This window comes from Pleurodeles waltl, chromosome 3_2, assembly GCF_031143425.1.
Source record: "Pleurodeles waltl isolate 20211129_DDA chromosome 3_2, aPleWal1.hap1.20221129, whole genome shotgun sequence".
Lineage (NCBI taxonomy): Eukaryota > Metazoa > Chordata > Amphibia > Caudata > Salamandridae > Pleurodeles > Pleurodeles waltl.
The window spans coordinates 171,787,687-171,803,612 of NC_090441.1; the positions used below are offsets into that span (position 1 = coordinate 171,787,687).

Below are 15,926 nucleotides of genomic sequence, written 5' to 3' on the forward strand. Positions count from 1 at the left end.
GGCAGGATTATGCATAGCATGTGTATCTGCAGCTACACATGCCATCGAACATATATTATATTAAAAAAAAATATATATATATATATATACACACACACACACACACACACACACACATTATATGCAAACGTTCTGCGTGGCAGCGGCGCCTGTTTGTTCGAACAACGCGAGGTGGAAAAAAAAATAGGTTTTACTTACTTGAAGTATACTTACAGTTTTGTTGTAAAGGCATGTGTGGTAAACGTGTATGCGTGGTAAAAATGTGTGTGGTAAAAGCATATGCGTGGCAAAGGCATATGCATTTGTAATGTCATGCAACCCCTTGTGGGCAATAACAGGGCATGTTTTTGGATAGTCTTTTGGCAAATGAGGGAACAAAGGCACACAGAAATGAATTGATGACCTCAGAATCGCAGAACTCGTCAAATGTGAAAGCCATGATTTAAACCAGTCTTTTCGATCTGAAGTAAATGTTATTTATGCCTTAAAATCTAGAGTCCCCCTTTGTAAAAATAAATTAAACGATCCCTTAGGTAGATTTAGTTGCGGATTGACAGCAAATATGGGGCAAACTCCCTCTCATCAATCAAATGCCATGGATGCCCACCATGTAGGTCCCTCCATAGAGCAGTATTCTGGGCGAGACAGACACTCGACCTCTTCAGACTTTCAGAATCTATGATACCAGACACATCACAGTATTGACATTAAAATATACTTCCTCAAATATGATAAAAATGAACACTAAGCGTGCTACTGGATAGTTACAAACCAAGAAATTCACTCAGTTGAAGCACTTTAGAAATAAGGAACAGAAAAAGCTCTCATATCCTTAAACTGAATAAATCATTGTAGTCAACATAGTACATACAGGAAAGTGTACAGGTCGCATCTTTGTAAACAGGAATGGTCTTATTTATGCATTTGTTGACTTTAGCAGCATATAAATAGTCACCATTTACTGGACAAGAGAGGTCTTACAGCTAATCTACAGGATACATAGGATACTGCAAAGAACACTGCACATGGGTAACAAGGTTGAGAAGGGGCTTGGGAAAATGGAGGAAGAATAATTTACATGAGGAAATAGCTAAAGAGGGCACAGATTGAGAGTTAAATCGCACAATTTCAGAAAAAGGAAAACATTACATCATGCCAAAGAGAGTCCCTCATGTCTTGCCTGTGATATTCAGTAAAAGGGAGGAGTAAAGCTGGAGAAGCCAGATACATTACAATAGTAGTAAGTTAACCATATATTGATTGAAGCTGTATACACTCACAACTGCAATTACTAAGCAGGAGGAAAAAAAAACAATACACTGGAAATGATAAGATTAACATAAAAGGAGTCATGCATTTTGTAATGCATGATGAGGTTTCACTGTTCAGAATTGCAAAATGCAAAAGCTGTCTATTGCATTTGGACATAGATTATCCAAAGAGGCACCTATAGAACACTCGGAACAAAGAATAAAAGGAAGCTACAAGGCAAGAGGAGGAGCAATACGAACATAGAAATTACAGAAATTGTACAAGCAACAGCCAAGAAGATGAGTAAGACCAGTAGCAGAGAATAACTGAATATGAAGTGAAAGCAAATGTATAAATAAATTGCGGCGAACTTGCAAGAGAGAAAAGCAATGTGGCTGTACAGTGAGAAGAAGGTGTTTCTCAAAAAGCACATTCTTTAAACGTAATCTGAAGATGGGAAATAGGAGGCTTGTGCGAAAAAGCTCTGCTTTGAAGTTTAAGCAAGGAAGAATCAAAAATGTCATTGTTTTGTTCCAAATACAGACTCACAGGATAGGAAAATTAGTTAAATGTGAAAGACAGATATGAGTCAAGAATTTCACATTTTTGTTGTATTTGAATTTTTACATCACGCCAAAAGTGTTGACTTACTTGTGGAGAAGGATGGTGAAAGTAGGAGTACCTCAAGTCATTCCTTTTTTACATAAACCGCAGGAGAGGCAGACAAGCACAAGGTGTTTGTTTTAATACTAGGGTACAAAAAGGGGACTCTTGTGTCCAGCATGGAGTAGAACTGCTGTTCACAGTACCCGCCTATGTGCGACTCACCCATCCTTTTTCCAATTGTTTGGTTTGAGCAATCATCAACTTCTCCTTAATCCTGATCAGTCTCATCTGAAGATATTCACCACTACATTTTGCCAATTTCAAAATGTCATCTATACTCTTTACAAACACATCGCATTCTGCTGAATGTGATTACTAAACCATTCACACAAACATTCACAAAATCAGACAAAATCCACTGGTCCCATCACTTTATGGATCTTCAACTGCACTATATCTATTGAAAATCTGCCTTAGCTCTCATAAAAGGTATGCACTGACTCATTCGGCTCTCATGAAGTTCTCAAAATTTGATTCCAATTTATATACTTTTCAGAATCTCGATGTTTCACATTCTTATATTTGGTAGCTACCTCTTTGGAAGGAGCATGACTAGGAGTAATCCTTGCCGCTTCTTGAGTAGGACATCCAACAACACCCTTACACTCAGCCCACAATCACTAAGAACCATAATATAAAACAACGAATTCAACTCAACCTACAGCATCTGGGAATCGTGTTCAATTTATGCATCTCTTCATATTGTTTTCCTGTATTCTCTTTCAACTTCAGAAAATTATTAGTAAATGCATACAAATGAGCTTGAGTGTATGACACATGCACAAAGTTCCCTCTAGTCACTCCTCTCAAAGGAAACTCTAAAACTGTTCCCGTCATCAAATCACTCCAGTCCCCTGTGTTCTCAATTAAATCTGAAGTATGGGCTCTCAATGTAATTAAACCAATCTAATTAATGTCATAATGTATCAAATCAATTTAATAATTTTGTTTCACATTCTTTATCTTTCTGATGTCAACCTCTAATTTATCAGTTAATTCTTCCAATTTATCATGAGCTTCACTTGCACACCTGGATGCGTCTGTGATCAAATACCTCATTTAAACAGCATTGTAGTCAATCACCTGCGCAAGTCAACATTTCCTGCTACAATTAACCAAATTCAATATTTAAGAATCACTTTAAGAGTATATCCGGCGCCGAGCTCTATATACCACAATTACAAACAAGTAAAACCAATATATCTCGAGATCTTGCACCCTGACAAATGTGATAACCAAACTCAACCAACAGAACCAGCAAACCGAAATGATCTTCAAATTGGTTTACAAATATGAATAATACATCAGTACAACAGTAATCAACCCACCAACTGAACCCACAATGATAATAGCATAACTAAACAACTCGCAAAGGATAAAGAAATTAATTTATCAAACTCATACTCCAACATACATCACAAATACATACACAAATCAATTTACCCTATTTATATTTACACTCCAAATGAATCAGGAACGCTCAACAAGTCACTTCTCTGCAGTCTCTCACACAGAACTTTTGGCAGAGTTCCATAAACTCCTTTCTCCTTTGGAGTAGGTATTAAAGACTTGGAAATCACTGGAAAACATTGGGGCACCTCTACCAAAGAGGAGGTGCTCTTACAAAAAAAATTCTCTGCTGCCATTATTGTGGGAGATGAACCTCAATATTTTACTGCACCCCAATATTTTGATCACTCCAAACTTTTCCTCTGGCAGCTCGGCTCCTGCACTCTTCACCTTGCGATAAGAGTCACTAGCCTACTCAACATCAGGTCCAACAAATTAGCAGAGTAATAGAAGTACTGACAGGGACCGCGCATTAAGTGTCCTAGAGCAATGAAAAGTTACATGGTTTTATTTAGAAATCTCAAAATAGGCTTTATTGAAATAATGCAAAATATGCCATGAAGGCTCGGTTACAGAGTACACAGCCAGAAATAAGAACTATTCTAAGTCCAAATAAGCAGCAAAAAGTCAAAAAGGCAGCATCTTTAGGGAAAAGGGAAAGGCTCTGAATAAATTGACAAAGTTCTTAGCAGCTCCTCGTGAGCAGTGAAGTTGGGGACCTCTGGATCTGCCATCCCTAATCTAGTACCACCAGGATCCTGCATTCTGCAGGTGTAAGAGGTGTGAGCAGTGGTGAGACTGCTGGGTCTTGAATACTCCTCAGGCCGGGGTGGGGATTGGTAGCTTTGGTATTGAAGGAAGAGGCCAACTGGACCTTGTAAGCCGAGGTCTTTCAACATTAGAGCATCTTGCTACTCGTCCATGGCTTGCTCAGTGCTGTTCCTCCTACCACCTTCCTAGCCCACTGACACCTACATGCAAGTTTGCCTCTCCACTCTTTGGCCCATGCTGTGGATGGTCCCAGGAGAAGAGAAAAGGATGGCTACATCCAATTTATACTCCACAACCTAGACCTTGGTACAATCCCCTAACAAAGAGGGCAAACACACTCCTCTCATGTCTGCCAGACATGAGGCTAGAAGAGCTAATAGCAAATTCCATACGCCCACCAATCTCATCCAGGGCCAAAATAAATCTGAGAACATCTTCCAACCCGGAGGATGCAACCCTAGCTTTTCCTTCCGGCATACATTCAATTTGAAATTGTTGCTAGGGCTGACTCTACACTACAACCACTGCGCAACAATGGCCACTTGCAATGGACATTAGAAATGTGGCCATAATGGAAGGAAGAGCTAGGAAAAAAGCTCTCTCAATCAACAAATAAACATTATCAAGAGAACAAACTTTCTGGAATTCTAAGACCACCTTCTCTTTAACAGTTCAAGGAAAGTTTAACTCTCATCAGTTCTTACAATACTTACCGTCATCTGGCTTACCATTTGCTTTTCCACACCATATGCATGATGACCGTCCTTCACTTGTTGTTATGCCACTTTAGCATTCTACTCTGTGATATATTTTTAATGCTTTTGGAAAGTGCCCTGTATACCGAGATGGAAACTGACTACAGCATCAAGTAATTTAGCTCAAACCCAACACAGTATGTACTATGCTATCCTTAAGAAAGGGCTTCTATCGACAGGAGTTAATATGGGGGTGGGATGAGGTTCTTCAGGGACATGTTAGCAAGAGGCTGTATTATTTCACTAAGGACACTTCAGCCTTCCGAACTGTAGTGCAAACATAGAACTTAAAATGTAAAGAAAAAAATCACACAGGGTGGATTAAACGGTGTAAACTTAAAAAAGAAACACGAAAAAAGAAAAAGCCTGGAAGAGAAGTGGAATAAGAGTGTCTTTTGAAACCAGAGGTCTGAAGTGGAAACAAACTGAGTTGGGAAGTTAACTGCATGACTGTGGCACATTTGTACTTTTGTGGCTGGCAAAGATTTGTGTTTCAGAAATCTTCAGCCTAGAAAGTGCAGAACGTACAAATTAGGTAATTCATGAGAGTGGGGGGGGGGGAGAAAGATTAGTAATGTGATTTTGAACTAGTAGATAGGCGTGGAACAACCATGTACAATCTTCATAGTATTTTCTATTTTGCCTCTTTATGCTACAGGAACTCTGGCAGGGTGGTCTCACTACACTCAAGGATAATACAAAATTCAATGATGTAAATCCTGCTACTGTTTTATCATTTACTCAAAATTCTATATGCAGACAGGACTGTCTTCAGAGGAAAATAAGGAACCATGGAATTTAATGAGCAGCCGCCCAACTTTACTACTCTTCATATCAGGTCTTCTGTTTTGATGTTAACGTAGTCAGCATATTCCTGACATAGTTTGGCTTCCATCTAATATCGCTTTATTCCTTTTTGTGAAGTTAGTTTGGGTCAGAAGGGTTGATGTGGACCGACTGGTTGCCAGATAAATAAATGTAAATTTGTGATAAGCAAGCTTTGATTTTTGTTGCTCAACTAGTGCCATCAACCTCCTGTAAGTATTGACCTCGCATGACTGTTGACCTACTTGGTCTACTCTCTCCTATATTCTGTTGCATTAACAACTTGGTTTGGGAATTGCAGGAAATGTTACAGCTGTGGTTGGACACGTCTGGACTTCTGAGAGGCTATAAGAGATTTCAGTCCAATATCCAGAAATATTCAGGCACATGGTCTCTCTCCGTGGACTGTATGTAAGTGTATTAGTCTTAAGGGTTCAGCGGGGCGGAGGGAGGGGAGGATTTCCAGTAAAGGTGGGCAATACCAGATGCACAATATCAGATGTTGGCATGGTCTGATATGGGATCAATGGGGCCCAGATGCCCTGGCTACTTATCCCCATTCCTCCTCTTGTCCAGCAAGGAATGCATCCTTTGTTTTCTACAAGTAAATAAGGGCCTCATTACGACTTTGGCAGTCTTCAGACCGCCAAACTTGCAGTGGAGGTCGGACCGCCGCACTCCTGGCAGTCCATCTGCCAGATTACGATCCTGGTGGTTGGACCGCCAGGAGACCACCACCACCGCCGTGATTATGAATCCCGATGGGGTGGCGGCAGACAAAGTCATCGTCAGCCACGCCGGGTGCCCATGGCAGCACTGCTGTGTTGATCATGACTTCACTTTCTGCCAGTCTTTCTATGGCTGTTGCACCGCCATGGAAAGGCTGTCGGAAAGCCAGTGCTGGGGCCACAGGGGGGCCCTGTACTGCCCACAACCATGTCATGGGCAGTGCAGGGGCCCACCTACCAGCCCCCTTGGAATGTTCACTGTCTGTGCGCATTTCAAGGGTGCTGGTGTGCAACAGCATGAAGGGAGCCGAGGCCAATGCAACCGCACAGCCCAGCGGAAACATAATACAACGTTTCCACCAGTCACCCAGTGGAAACATTGTAATACGATTGGGTTAGGCCACCGGCTTGAAGGCAGCCTCATCCCCGTGGCTTTGGAGGTCAGACGGTCGGATCGTCAAAATCATAATGAGGCCTTAAGTCTGCAAATAGATCAGAGACCACCATGGAGGATCGTCTTCAATTTACATTAATCAATTCTCCCTCGGCTCTTCCTTCCATGTTTAATGGGGTCTTTTCAACTAGAACGTCAAAGCTTGCTTATGAAGACCTGTGGTTTTCCATGGTTTGTGATTAATAGCAAGGTGGTAGTTCTTCACCATCGATACCTCCAGTTTTTCGAGAGAAGCTGTTTCCTTCGGTGCTAGGCTCATTTTGGTTTAATTTATTGGACCTGGTAATCTAGAGACCATTGTCACTAATGTGCACATAAACGGGTTTTAGACTGCATCTAGAGCTTCATGTGGGTGGTTACAAAAAAGGCTGAGTACCTAGCCCCACAGACCAGTAGAAGGTGGTGAAAACCGTTTGTCCTCTAGAATTTTTACTTAAGGATGGGTAAGGCCAGGATCGGTTACAACAGCTGGGCTACTGTTTGTGCCTGTGTGGGCTGTATGGGCTCCAGTAATTACTCAGTAGCATCATTGCGATCAGGGTTTGGTGCGTAATAAATACCCCAAAACAGTATAAACCCAGTGAGTTTTGCAATAAGACATGATCATCAGTTCAGCTCACCAGCTCAGGCATGCTCTGATCTGAAAGTCCTTCCAACCCTGTGAGCCACCTGGCAGAGGCACCTCAGTCCTCCTGGCCTCACGACCCCTCCTCCAGGAGTATAGGCGAGAGGTGCAACCCCTTCCTTCTCAGATGTTGGTAAGGATACCAAGATGTGCTGCTGCTGCCTTAGTACACTACAAGATAGAGGCATATGCAGTGTCGAGCCAGAGTACGGAGTACATCTCACATGCTCCCAAAAACTGGCAGAACAACTATAAGGATACAGGCCAGAACGCAGAAGCAGGAATGAAGGAACTGCAGCTCACATACCAAAATGCTCTGGAGCCATGGCTCAGAGGCCAGTTACACCACCCCAACACTGTTGTAGAAGCAGTGATGCACGAACATGTGATCGCTTTTAATTCTGGGCCCAGTCTCTTAAATCGATCATATGTTCAAGCATCACTGCTTCTACAATAGAGTGTTTGGAGTGCTGCAGCTGCCTCTGAGCCATGGCTCACGAGCGTCTGTTCAGTCAGAAAGCGAAGGAGCAATAAAGACACCTTTAAATCGTGTCATATTGTCACATTTGCTGTGTGTTCGGAGACAGAGGTCAAAAGTCCATTTGTCTTCTTACAATGAATCTTTCTTCTGCTACAGAATTCCAGGATTCTGTAAGGGCAGCTCTCTGACCTGCTGCATTAGGGGTGTGAAATGAAAGGCTCTAGGGTGTCAGGTTTTTCCTAACACAACATTTAAATAACTAAGTCAACTGTACAAACATTTCAAAATATATTTCAGTAGTTGTGAAAGACCATTTTTGGTTTGTACTTCTGTGTGATTAAAAATTATTTTAATAGGATGAAAACAAATCAGAACACTATAATTGGTGATGTGCAAAGGATAAATATGTTTCCTGAAACCCAATTTTCACAGATTATGGTTAATAAACTATATTATATAGTTTTATCAGTAAAGCTGCATGGTAATAGGAAGGTTTTTAAACATTTCTTGGAAATGTACTGTCTGTAAATGACATTGTATTCCCCCATCATGCTTTAGTAATATATTTATTAAAGGTGAGTGTTTTTACATAAACTGCCAGCCCTGAAGTCAATGAAATCAGTAAACTAAAAGGGAAGTGATGGATCATGTGTCTCCTATCTGTGGACAAGATTATCATTATACATGCAAACATTCCGTCTATTTAATCAAACAAAAGAGTTTTTTGTACAGCAGAAATGCTGAGCTCACATATTTAAGGTGCACTCATATGTCAGAATGAAGAAAAAAAGTGACTCTGTACAGTAAATATTTGCCCAGGATCACACAATTTGAGACCTGTTTATGGATCAGGTACATTACAGTTAGGTCGAATAGATTATTCAAGTTTCTCGTCGACCTGCAGGTCTAGTAAGATTTTTATGATGTTTCAAGGCCTGCAAAACCCTTGAAGGGTTCTTTCCGGAACCCGCTGTCTGTCTTTTCTAGGTGTTTCGGCTTCTGTGAGATGAGCAGAGTTCCTAGTTCTCTTCCCAGTTCACTCTACACGCATGAGTCCACAAATATTTATCAGACTGCCATGAATGCCACTCTATCATCTCCTTGTAGCCCGCTTATTCCTTTTTTGTTCCCCTCTAACTAGCTTGTTGCTAACTTGTCCTTCCATCTTTCTTGGTCATTTGCCCGATTCAGTCTGCTCTCACACACCGTTAAAGATAACTTATCAGTGATGTAGGGTGCTATTTAACCTAACACACATAAGAGAAAGACACCTAAATCGCCCAACTGACTTGTACGATTCAGTTGGTAATGCATTTTTGCACTGTGGCACATGCCAAACGGTTTCAAATTTATGGCGAGTTTAGTTTTATACTGTGCAGTGAAACGAAACATCATTCACATTATTTAAAATGTTACAAGCCTTTATCAAGTAGTCATGAGAATCATGGTACAAGCTTTAGGTTCAAGATGGCACGATACCAGTTTACACATTTTTGATGTCATCATTTCAAGAAAAAGAAACAGGTAATCATTTAAAACAGTGTCTTTTAGCATATCTTTATTACAATCAGACACTGTTTACTAGGATTTTTCAGCAAAAAGTTGCCATTTCACAAAGCAAGTGTATAACAACACGTACAGTGTAAACTGACTCTGTGGGGAAAACTAGATGTATAATTAATTGTCTTCTGGCCGAGATGTGCAAAGTGGACAGCCCTGCAACTTTGTCAAGTTGTGAAGTTTGTCAACCTGGCACAAACAAAATGCCAGGACTCAAAGTTGTGAAACTACCTCCGTTACTACTCTGTGAGATCTGGTTTAACCTCAGCTCGTACCTGTGTGTTTGGAAAAAGTGACCTCGCTGTCGTCCTGTGCCTCCATGCCTTCCTCCACACCTTCATCCTCGGTCTCCCACTCTTCATCGTCAGCAAGCTCTGCTCCATCAGCTGCATCCTCAAAATCCACATCCTCAATGTCATTTGCCAGGTCATCTGAGGAGACAAGTGCTAAACAATGAGAACAATTGTAAAAAAAAAAAAGTCTGTTCTATCCATACATATGTGTCAGTGCAATGGAAGGAAAAATCCAAAGTTACTCCCACTTAGTGCATCGCCCAAACTGAATGGTATACTGCGGTATACTGGAGAGGAAATGTTTCAGACTATGAAGCTATCGTTCTTCAAAAGTGTTCTTAATTTACCACTAGATGCCACATTCATTGTATATGCCATCCATGACATAGGCTCAAAAATTAAAATATCCAAGTATGGGTCACAATGAAGACATGTCACGCCAGGTAATGATGATGAGAAGCCTGGTTAACTCAAATCACACATTATCCACTTTTCTTCCAGAGGATTTTAGTAAGGGCAGTGCAAAAAATATTTCAACCAGGCTCTGTGCAGCACAAACTCCAACCATGATCCCCTGACTATGTGGTAACTTAGCTGTCAGTTGTTCCCTATTTCATAACCTACCAAGCAAACTGCAGAAAAACTGGACAATGGAAAGGAAGATGATGGTACAATACTAGTTATAAAAATAAAATAAAATTGAGTATTACTCTTTTTTTCTACTGGTAGTTGAAAATTGCACAGACAGGTTAAACAGTGAGATTTCGTTTTAGACTTCATTCCCTTGCATCCCAAAGATTTGCTATGTAGAAGACACGTAGTGCACTCTAAACATCTGACAATATCCATGTTGCACAACAATAGTCTTTCCGAGGAAAAGTCACTGATAGAAAATTAATCTGCACCGGACTCCAGATTGCGCACTATTCACCTGCGAGATTTAGTTTTAGACTTAGTTTCCTTACATCCCAGGGATTTGCTATGCAGAAGACACGTGGTGCTCTCTAAACATCTGACAACATTCATGTGGCACAACAATAGCTTTCCTGAGGAGGAGACACTGACAGAATATTAATCTCATTTCTGCACTGGACTCCAGTTCAAGCCCTATGGACTTTAAACTCCTCATCAGCTCTTTACCAAACAAATCCACAAAACTACAAGACTCCACCCACCAATTGGGACACTCCAAAATGAATCAAACAAATGACTACTCTATAGCTTGAACACGGAGGCCCAACTTTTCCAGAAACAAAAATAACTCAGGACTCGCTCACTTACTCAACAAAGGATAAAGCTGGATTCCAAAAGTGTTTAGGTTGCTCCACTGGAGCCCTGGATCTATATGAATATACACAGCACAACACAATACAGACTGTGTGACGTGTCAGGCATGTTATTGGGTGTGAACCAATGCAGACAAGGAAAGCCTCCAGGAAACGCTAATGGGTGTAAATGAATGCAGATTATGAGGGCCCAAGGACACCAATGAGTATAAAGCACCTCAGATTGAGTAAACACTGCAGGAATAAACCTTAAACCACTGAGACCAAGTGACTCCAGAGAGATTAATCTAATGCAGACCAGGTAGGACTTTGTGAACGCATATGGGTACAATCCAAAGCAGTCCATAACAGTATAAGCATAAGTAGATGGGGAGGCCCTTTCAGAAAGCACAACTGCTGTAAACTAAGACAGACCTGCAGACCTTTAGGGAACTCCAGGATAGATATATGGAGATATGCACTCCAATGAACACTCCAGTGAAATGCTGACAGAGGACTATTCAGGATCCAAACAGATATACTGCGATTTAAAAAGGCAGCTGTATAAGGGCACTAACTGATATAACTTGCATATGTCAGTCAGAAGCGGCTGATAGAGGATTTCATGTTTTCAAGCTGCAGCACCATCTGCGCAATGCCCCACAAACTTAAATGTTATAATGAGTGCTTTCAGCATGGAATAGGCCAATCATGCATTCAGTGATACATAACTTATAAGCATAAAACGCTACAAAGCATCTGTTTAAAAACCAGGATTGGCGTGTCCAAGATGGCGGAGAGCTAAGACGGGTCCGCCAGCGCTCCGCCGCCTTGATCCACAAGAGCGCCTTGCGGCCCGCCTTGGGGATGCCTGGAGGCTCCCCCAGAGTCGCAGAGCACCCCCGGTGGATCCCTGCTGCACGGCGGCTGCCCTGGTCGGGGCTGTGCCGCATCCGCAGGAGAGCAGAGCTCGGCCCCGGAGTTGGGGCGGGGCCGCGGACCAATGTGAGAGGCGGCCTGGGCCGTGAGACGGGCTCTCCCCCGGCGGCCCTTCGGAGCTCGGTGCCGAGAGACCAAGGGGCCTGGGGGCTCACTCTGGGCCCCTGAACGGCTGGATTGCGCCGTGGGCTTTGGCCCCAAGACACCTGGGCGCCCTGGAGGAGAGGGGCGCTCCAACATTTGCCTCTGGATTGGGGGCTGCAGGCCGGTGTTCTTCACTTGGGCGTACCTGAGTGGGGCCTAGTAGAGTGCGAGGCCCCGATAGAGGTTAGGGGCCTTGCTGCCTGGCCCCATACTACTGCACGCTATCATTTAACTTTTAAACAAGTGCGGGCCCGCACCCACGGTGGAAGAGGCAACAGTGGCGGATTTCCGTGAGCGGTGGCCCCTAGCTGCTGGACCCAGGCGCGGTCCCTGACAGGGAGGCAGCTGTTGAGTGGCATCGGACGGAGACTCTGGAGGCCCTGCGGGACTGAGCCGGAGAGTCTTGACCAGGTCTGTGCGCTATGGCGACGGCAAAATCCAAACGTGAGCGCTCAGTGAGGGACATGCTTGCCGGGACGCGCCTGACATCTGGGACTACGGCGGAGGACGAGGGCCCCGGAGGGTCGGGCGGAGACAGACTCGGAGGAGAGCTCCCCCGTTACGAAGGGCTTTTTGACCGCCTTGTTTGACTCACTTCGGGCCGATATCCAAGAGCTGCGTAGGGACATCTCACAGGAGGTGAAGGAGCTGCGAGGAGAGGTTTCCTCCTTGGGTGAACGTGTATCGCAGCTAGAAGATAGTGAGATCCCTCGTGGTGAAGAGGTGGCAGGACTGCAACAGGAGGTAGTCCGCCTCCGAGAGCAGCAGGACCTCCTCCAGATGGCGGTCGAGGACTTGGAAAACCGCTCGAGGCGACAAAAACATTCGTATTAGAGGGGTCCCGGTTGGTGCGGAAAAGGAGGACACTGGAGACCAAGTGGTGGACCTGTTTCGCTCCTTGCTGGGCCCGGACGAGACACAGGAGGTGGTTCTGGATCGGGTCCACCGGGTTGGGCGTGCTGGGGGCCCCGGAGACCGCCCCCCGGACATCCTAGCCTGCCTCTATAACTTTGTTCTTAAAGAAAAGATTCTACAGCGGGCCCGCAATCTTCAGCACGTAACCTTTCGAGGGCATGAACTCCAGCTATTCCACGATCTATCTGTGCAGACCTTGCAGGGCGGAGAGAATTCAGACCGATCACGGATCATTTGAGAGCGCACAATGTGTCCTATTCCTGGGGCCATCCGTTCCGCTTGGTCTTCCGCTGGGAGGAGCAGCTCCGGCAGGTGAAGTCCGTCCTGGAGGCCAGCCATGTCCTGGGCCTGGAGGATATAGGCCGGGAGGCTTGTGAGGGAGCGACCCTGCCGTCGGGGGGTCCTCCTCATTGGCGGAGAAAAGAGAAGAGAAGGAAGCTGCAGCGTCCGACGGCCTCGGAGCTGAGGTCGGAGAGAGAATCCGCTTTGAACAGTGTGGCCGCCGGAACTTCAGCCTAGGAAGGACACTCGGGGGTGCCCGTGTTTGCTTTTGGCCGCGTTACTAACAACATACTGATCGTTGAAGAGGGTCGGGGCGGCGGGGGCGATGGACCTGGTTACCTGAAATGGTTGGATATATTGCCCCGAGGAGACTTCACCTCGTGAAGATCGACGACCGAGGACTTTTGTGTTCTATGCACCTGTTGTGCTTATTAGTTGTTTGCTGTTGGGTTTCCCTGCGATTCTGGCTCTTTGTAGAGGCACCCCTGGGCCTGGCATTATAGGTGGTCTAGATCATTATGCGGGGTGGGAGTCCTCTGGTGTGCTCCTGTTCTTTTGCTTGCACCCCTCGGCATGGGTTATGACCATTAAATGTATAAGCTTAAGTGTTAGGGGGCTCAATAACCCCACCAAGAGGCTAGCCATCCTGTCTGCCTTAGAGAGATCCGGGAGTCATATATGTCTCCTGCAGGAGACGCACCTTGTCTTCAAAGATACCTACCGTATGCGCTCTAAGTGGTTCCCCAGGCAGTTCTGGTCTTTGCTACCATCAAAGCATGCAGGGGTGGCGATACTTCTCTCACGCTCATTCCCTGGGGAAGTGATATCACAATGGCACGAGGTTCCAGGGAGGCTTTTAGCCATGAGGCTTAGATTGGGGGGGTTTTCTTTCACGATCGCTTCCCTATATATTCGCTTAACTCCCAACAGGAAACCTTCCTACGACAGGCTTTGACTCCGCTGCTCCAATCCCCTGATGGAGCCGTACTTCTGGGGGGTGATTTCAATTTGGTGATGGACGGGGACCTGGACCGTTCAGGCCATCGGTATGGGCAGACGGGGTCTTTGTCGGATGCTGGTCAGCAGTGGCTGAGGGAGTGTGGCCTGGTGGATGTGTGGAAGAGTGCGCACCCCTCGTTGAGGGACTATTCCTTTTACTCATCAGCAACTAAAACGTATGCTAGGTTGGACCTTTTTCTGGCAACTCAGGAGCTTCTCCCCCGGGTTAGAGACTCAGCGATTGAGCCGCAGGCTCTGTCGGATCATGCCCCAGTTTCAGTTGAGATTTATATGGACATGGAGCGGGTAGGCGCACCGGGGTGGCGCTTTAGAGACTCAATGCTTCAGAACGGTGCAACATTAGAGGCGATCTGAAGGGCAATAACAGATTATCTTAGCTTTAATGATGATGGGACAATAAGCATTGCAATGCTGTGGGAGGCACTGAAGGCTGTGTTGAGGGGCGAGGTGATGTCGCTTTCTTCTATGGACAATAAGGCAAGGAGACGACTCAGGAAGAATCTAGAGCAGCGAGTGAGGGTGTTGGAGCGCTCACATAAGCGTACTGGCGCTCCTAGAATATGGCGAGAGCTCGAGAAACTGAGGAAGCAGCTGAGGAGGCTGGACTGGGACAGGGCAGAGTACGTGGTAGTCCGCCTTAAACAAAAGTATTATTCAGAAAGTAACAAGTGCGGGAGGCTACTGGAACATAGGTTGAGAGCGCAGGGTGCAGCGTCAATGATAAAAATGGTCCGCTCCCCCTCGGGAGCAGAAGCACATAGGAGCGACCAAATAGCGGAGGCTTTTGCGGAATTTTATCGAGGCCTATACAGGGCTGAGGAGCCCGGCACCTCAACTCCAGAATCCTCCTTAGAGGGTATAGCAATTACTCCCTTGACTGTAAAAGAGGCAACTTCGTTAGACCAACCTATAAGGGCAGAGGAGGTTATATCTGCAATCGCACGGCTGCAGACCGGGAAGTCACCCGGCCCGATGTTTTTTCTGCGCTTTTTTATAAATCCTTCTGTGGGGAACTTGTACCCGTTCTAGTGTGACTCTAACTCCTTTAGTCAAACGGGCTCCCTCGCGCATAGCATGTTAGATGCTACTATCGTGGTTATCGCGAAACGGGGGAAGGACCCCGAGGAATGCGCCTCGTACTGGCCGATCTCCCTCCTGAATATTGATGCCAAACTATTCACTGGCATCTTGGCACACCGTCTCTACTATTATATGCCGGGGCTTGTGGATCCTGACCAGGCGGGATTTATACCGCACAGGCAGTATAGCGATAACACCAAGAGACTGCTCCATCTATTGGATAAAACAGAACGCTCTCGCAGGGAAGCGCTCTTCCTATCTATCGATGCTGAAAAGGCGTTTGATATGGTTTACTGGCCGTACCTGTTCAAGGTGCTTGAGCGCTTCGGATTGGGTCCGGGCTTCATGGCATGGATTCGCTGCATTTATCAGGCGCCTCGGGCGGCTGTGCGAGTTAATGGGACGCTCTCTTTACCCTTTGCAGTCCAAAGGGGGACCAGGCAGGGGTGTCCGCTTTCGCCCCTCCTGTTCGCGCTCTATATGGAGCCTATGGCGCAGAAGCTTCGGGATAACCCTCAGATC

General features: G+C 45.1%; 1 protein-coding gene across 1 annotated transcript in view; it reads right to left on the reverse strand.

Moving 5' to 3' along the window:
- Positions 1-15,926, reverse strand: part of AAMP (angio associated migratory cell protein) — a 98,210-nt gene that overhangs the window by 62,343 nt on the left and 19,941 nt on the right. The window contains exon 2 of the mRNA XM_069227090.1: positions 9,742-9,897. Within this exon, the coding sequence (XP_069083191.1) occupies positions 9,742-9,897 (156 nt within the window). The remainder of the gene's footprint in view (positions 1-9,741; positions 9,898-15,926) is intronic.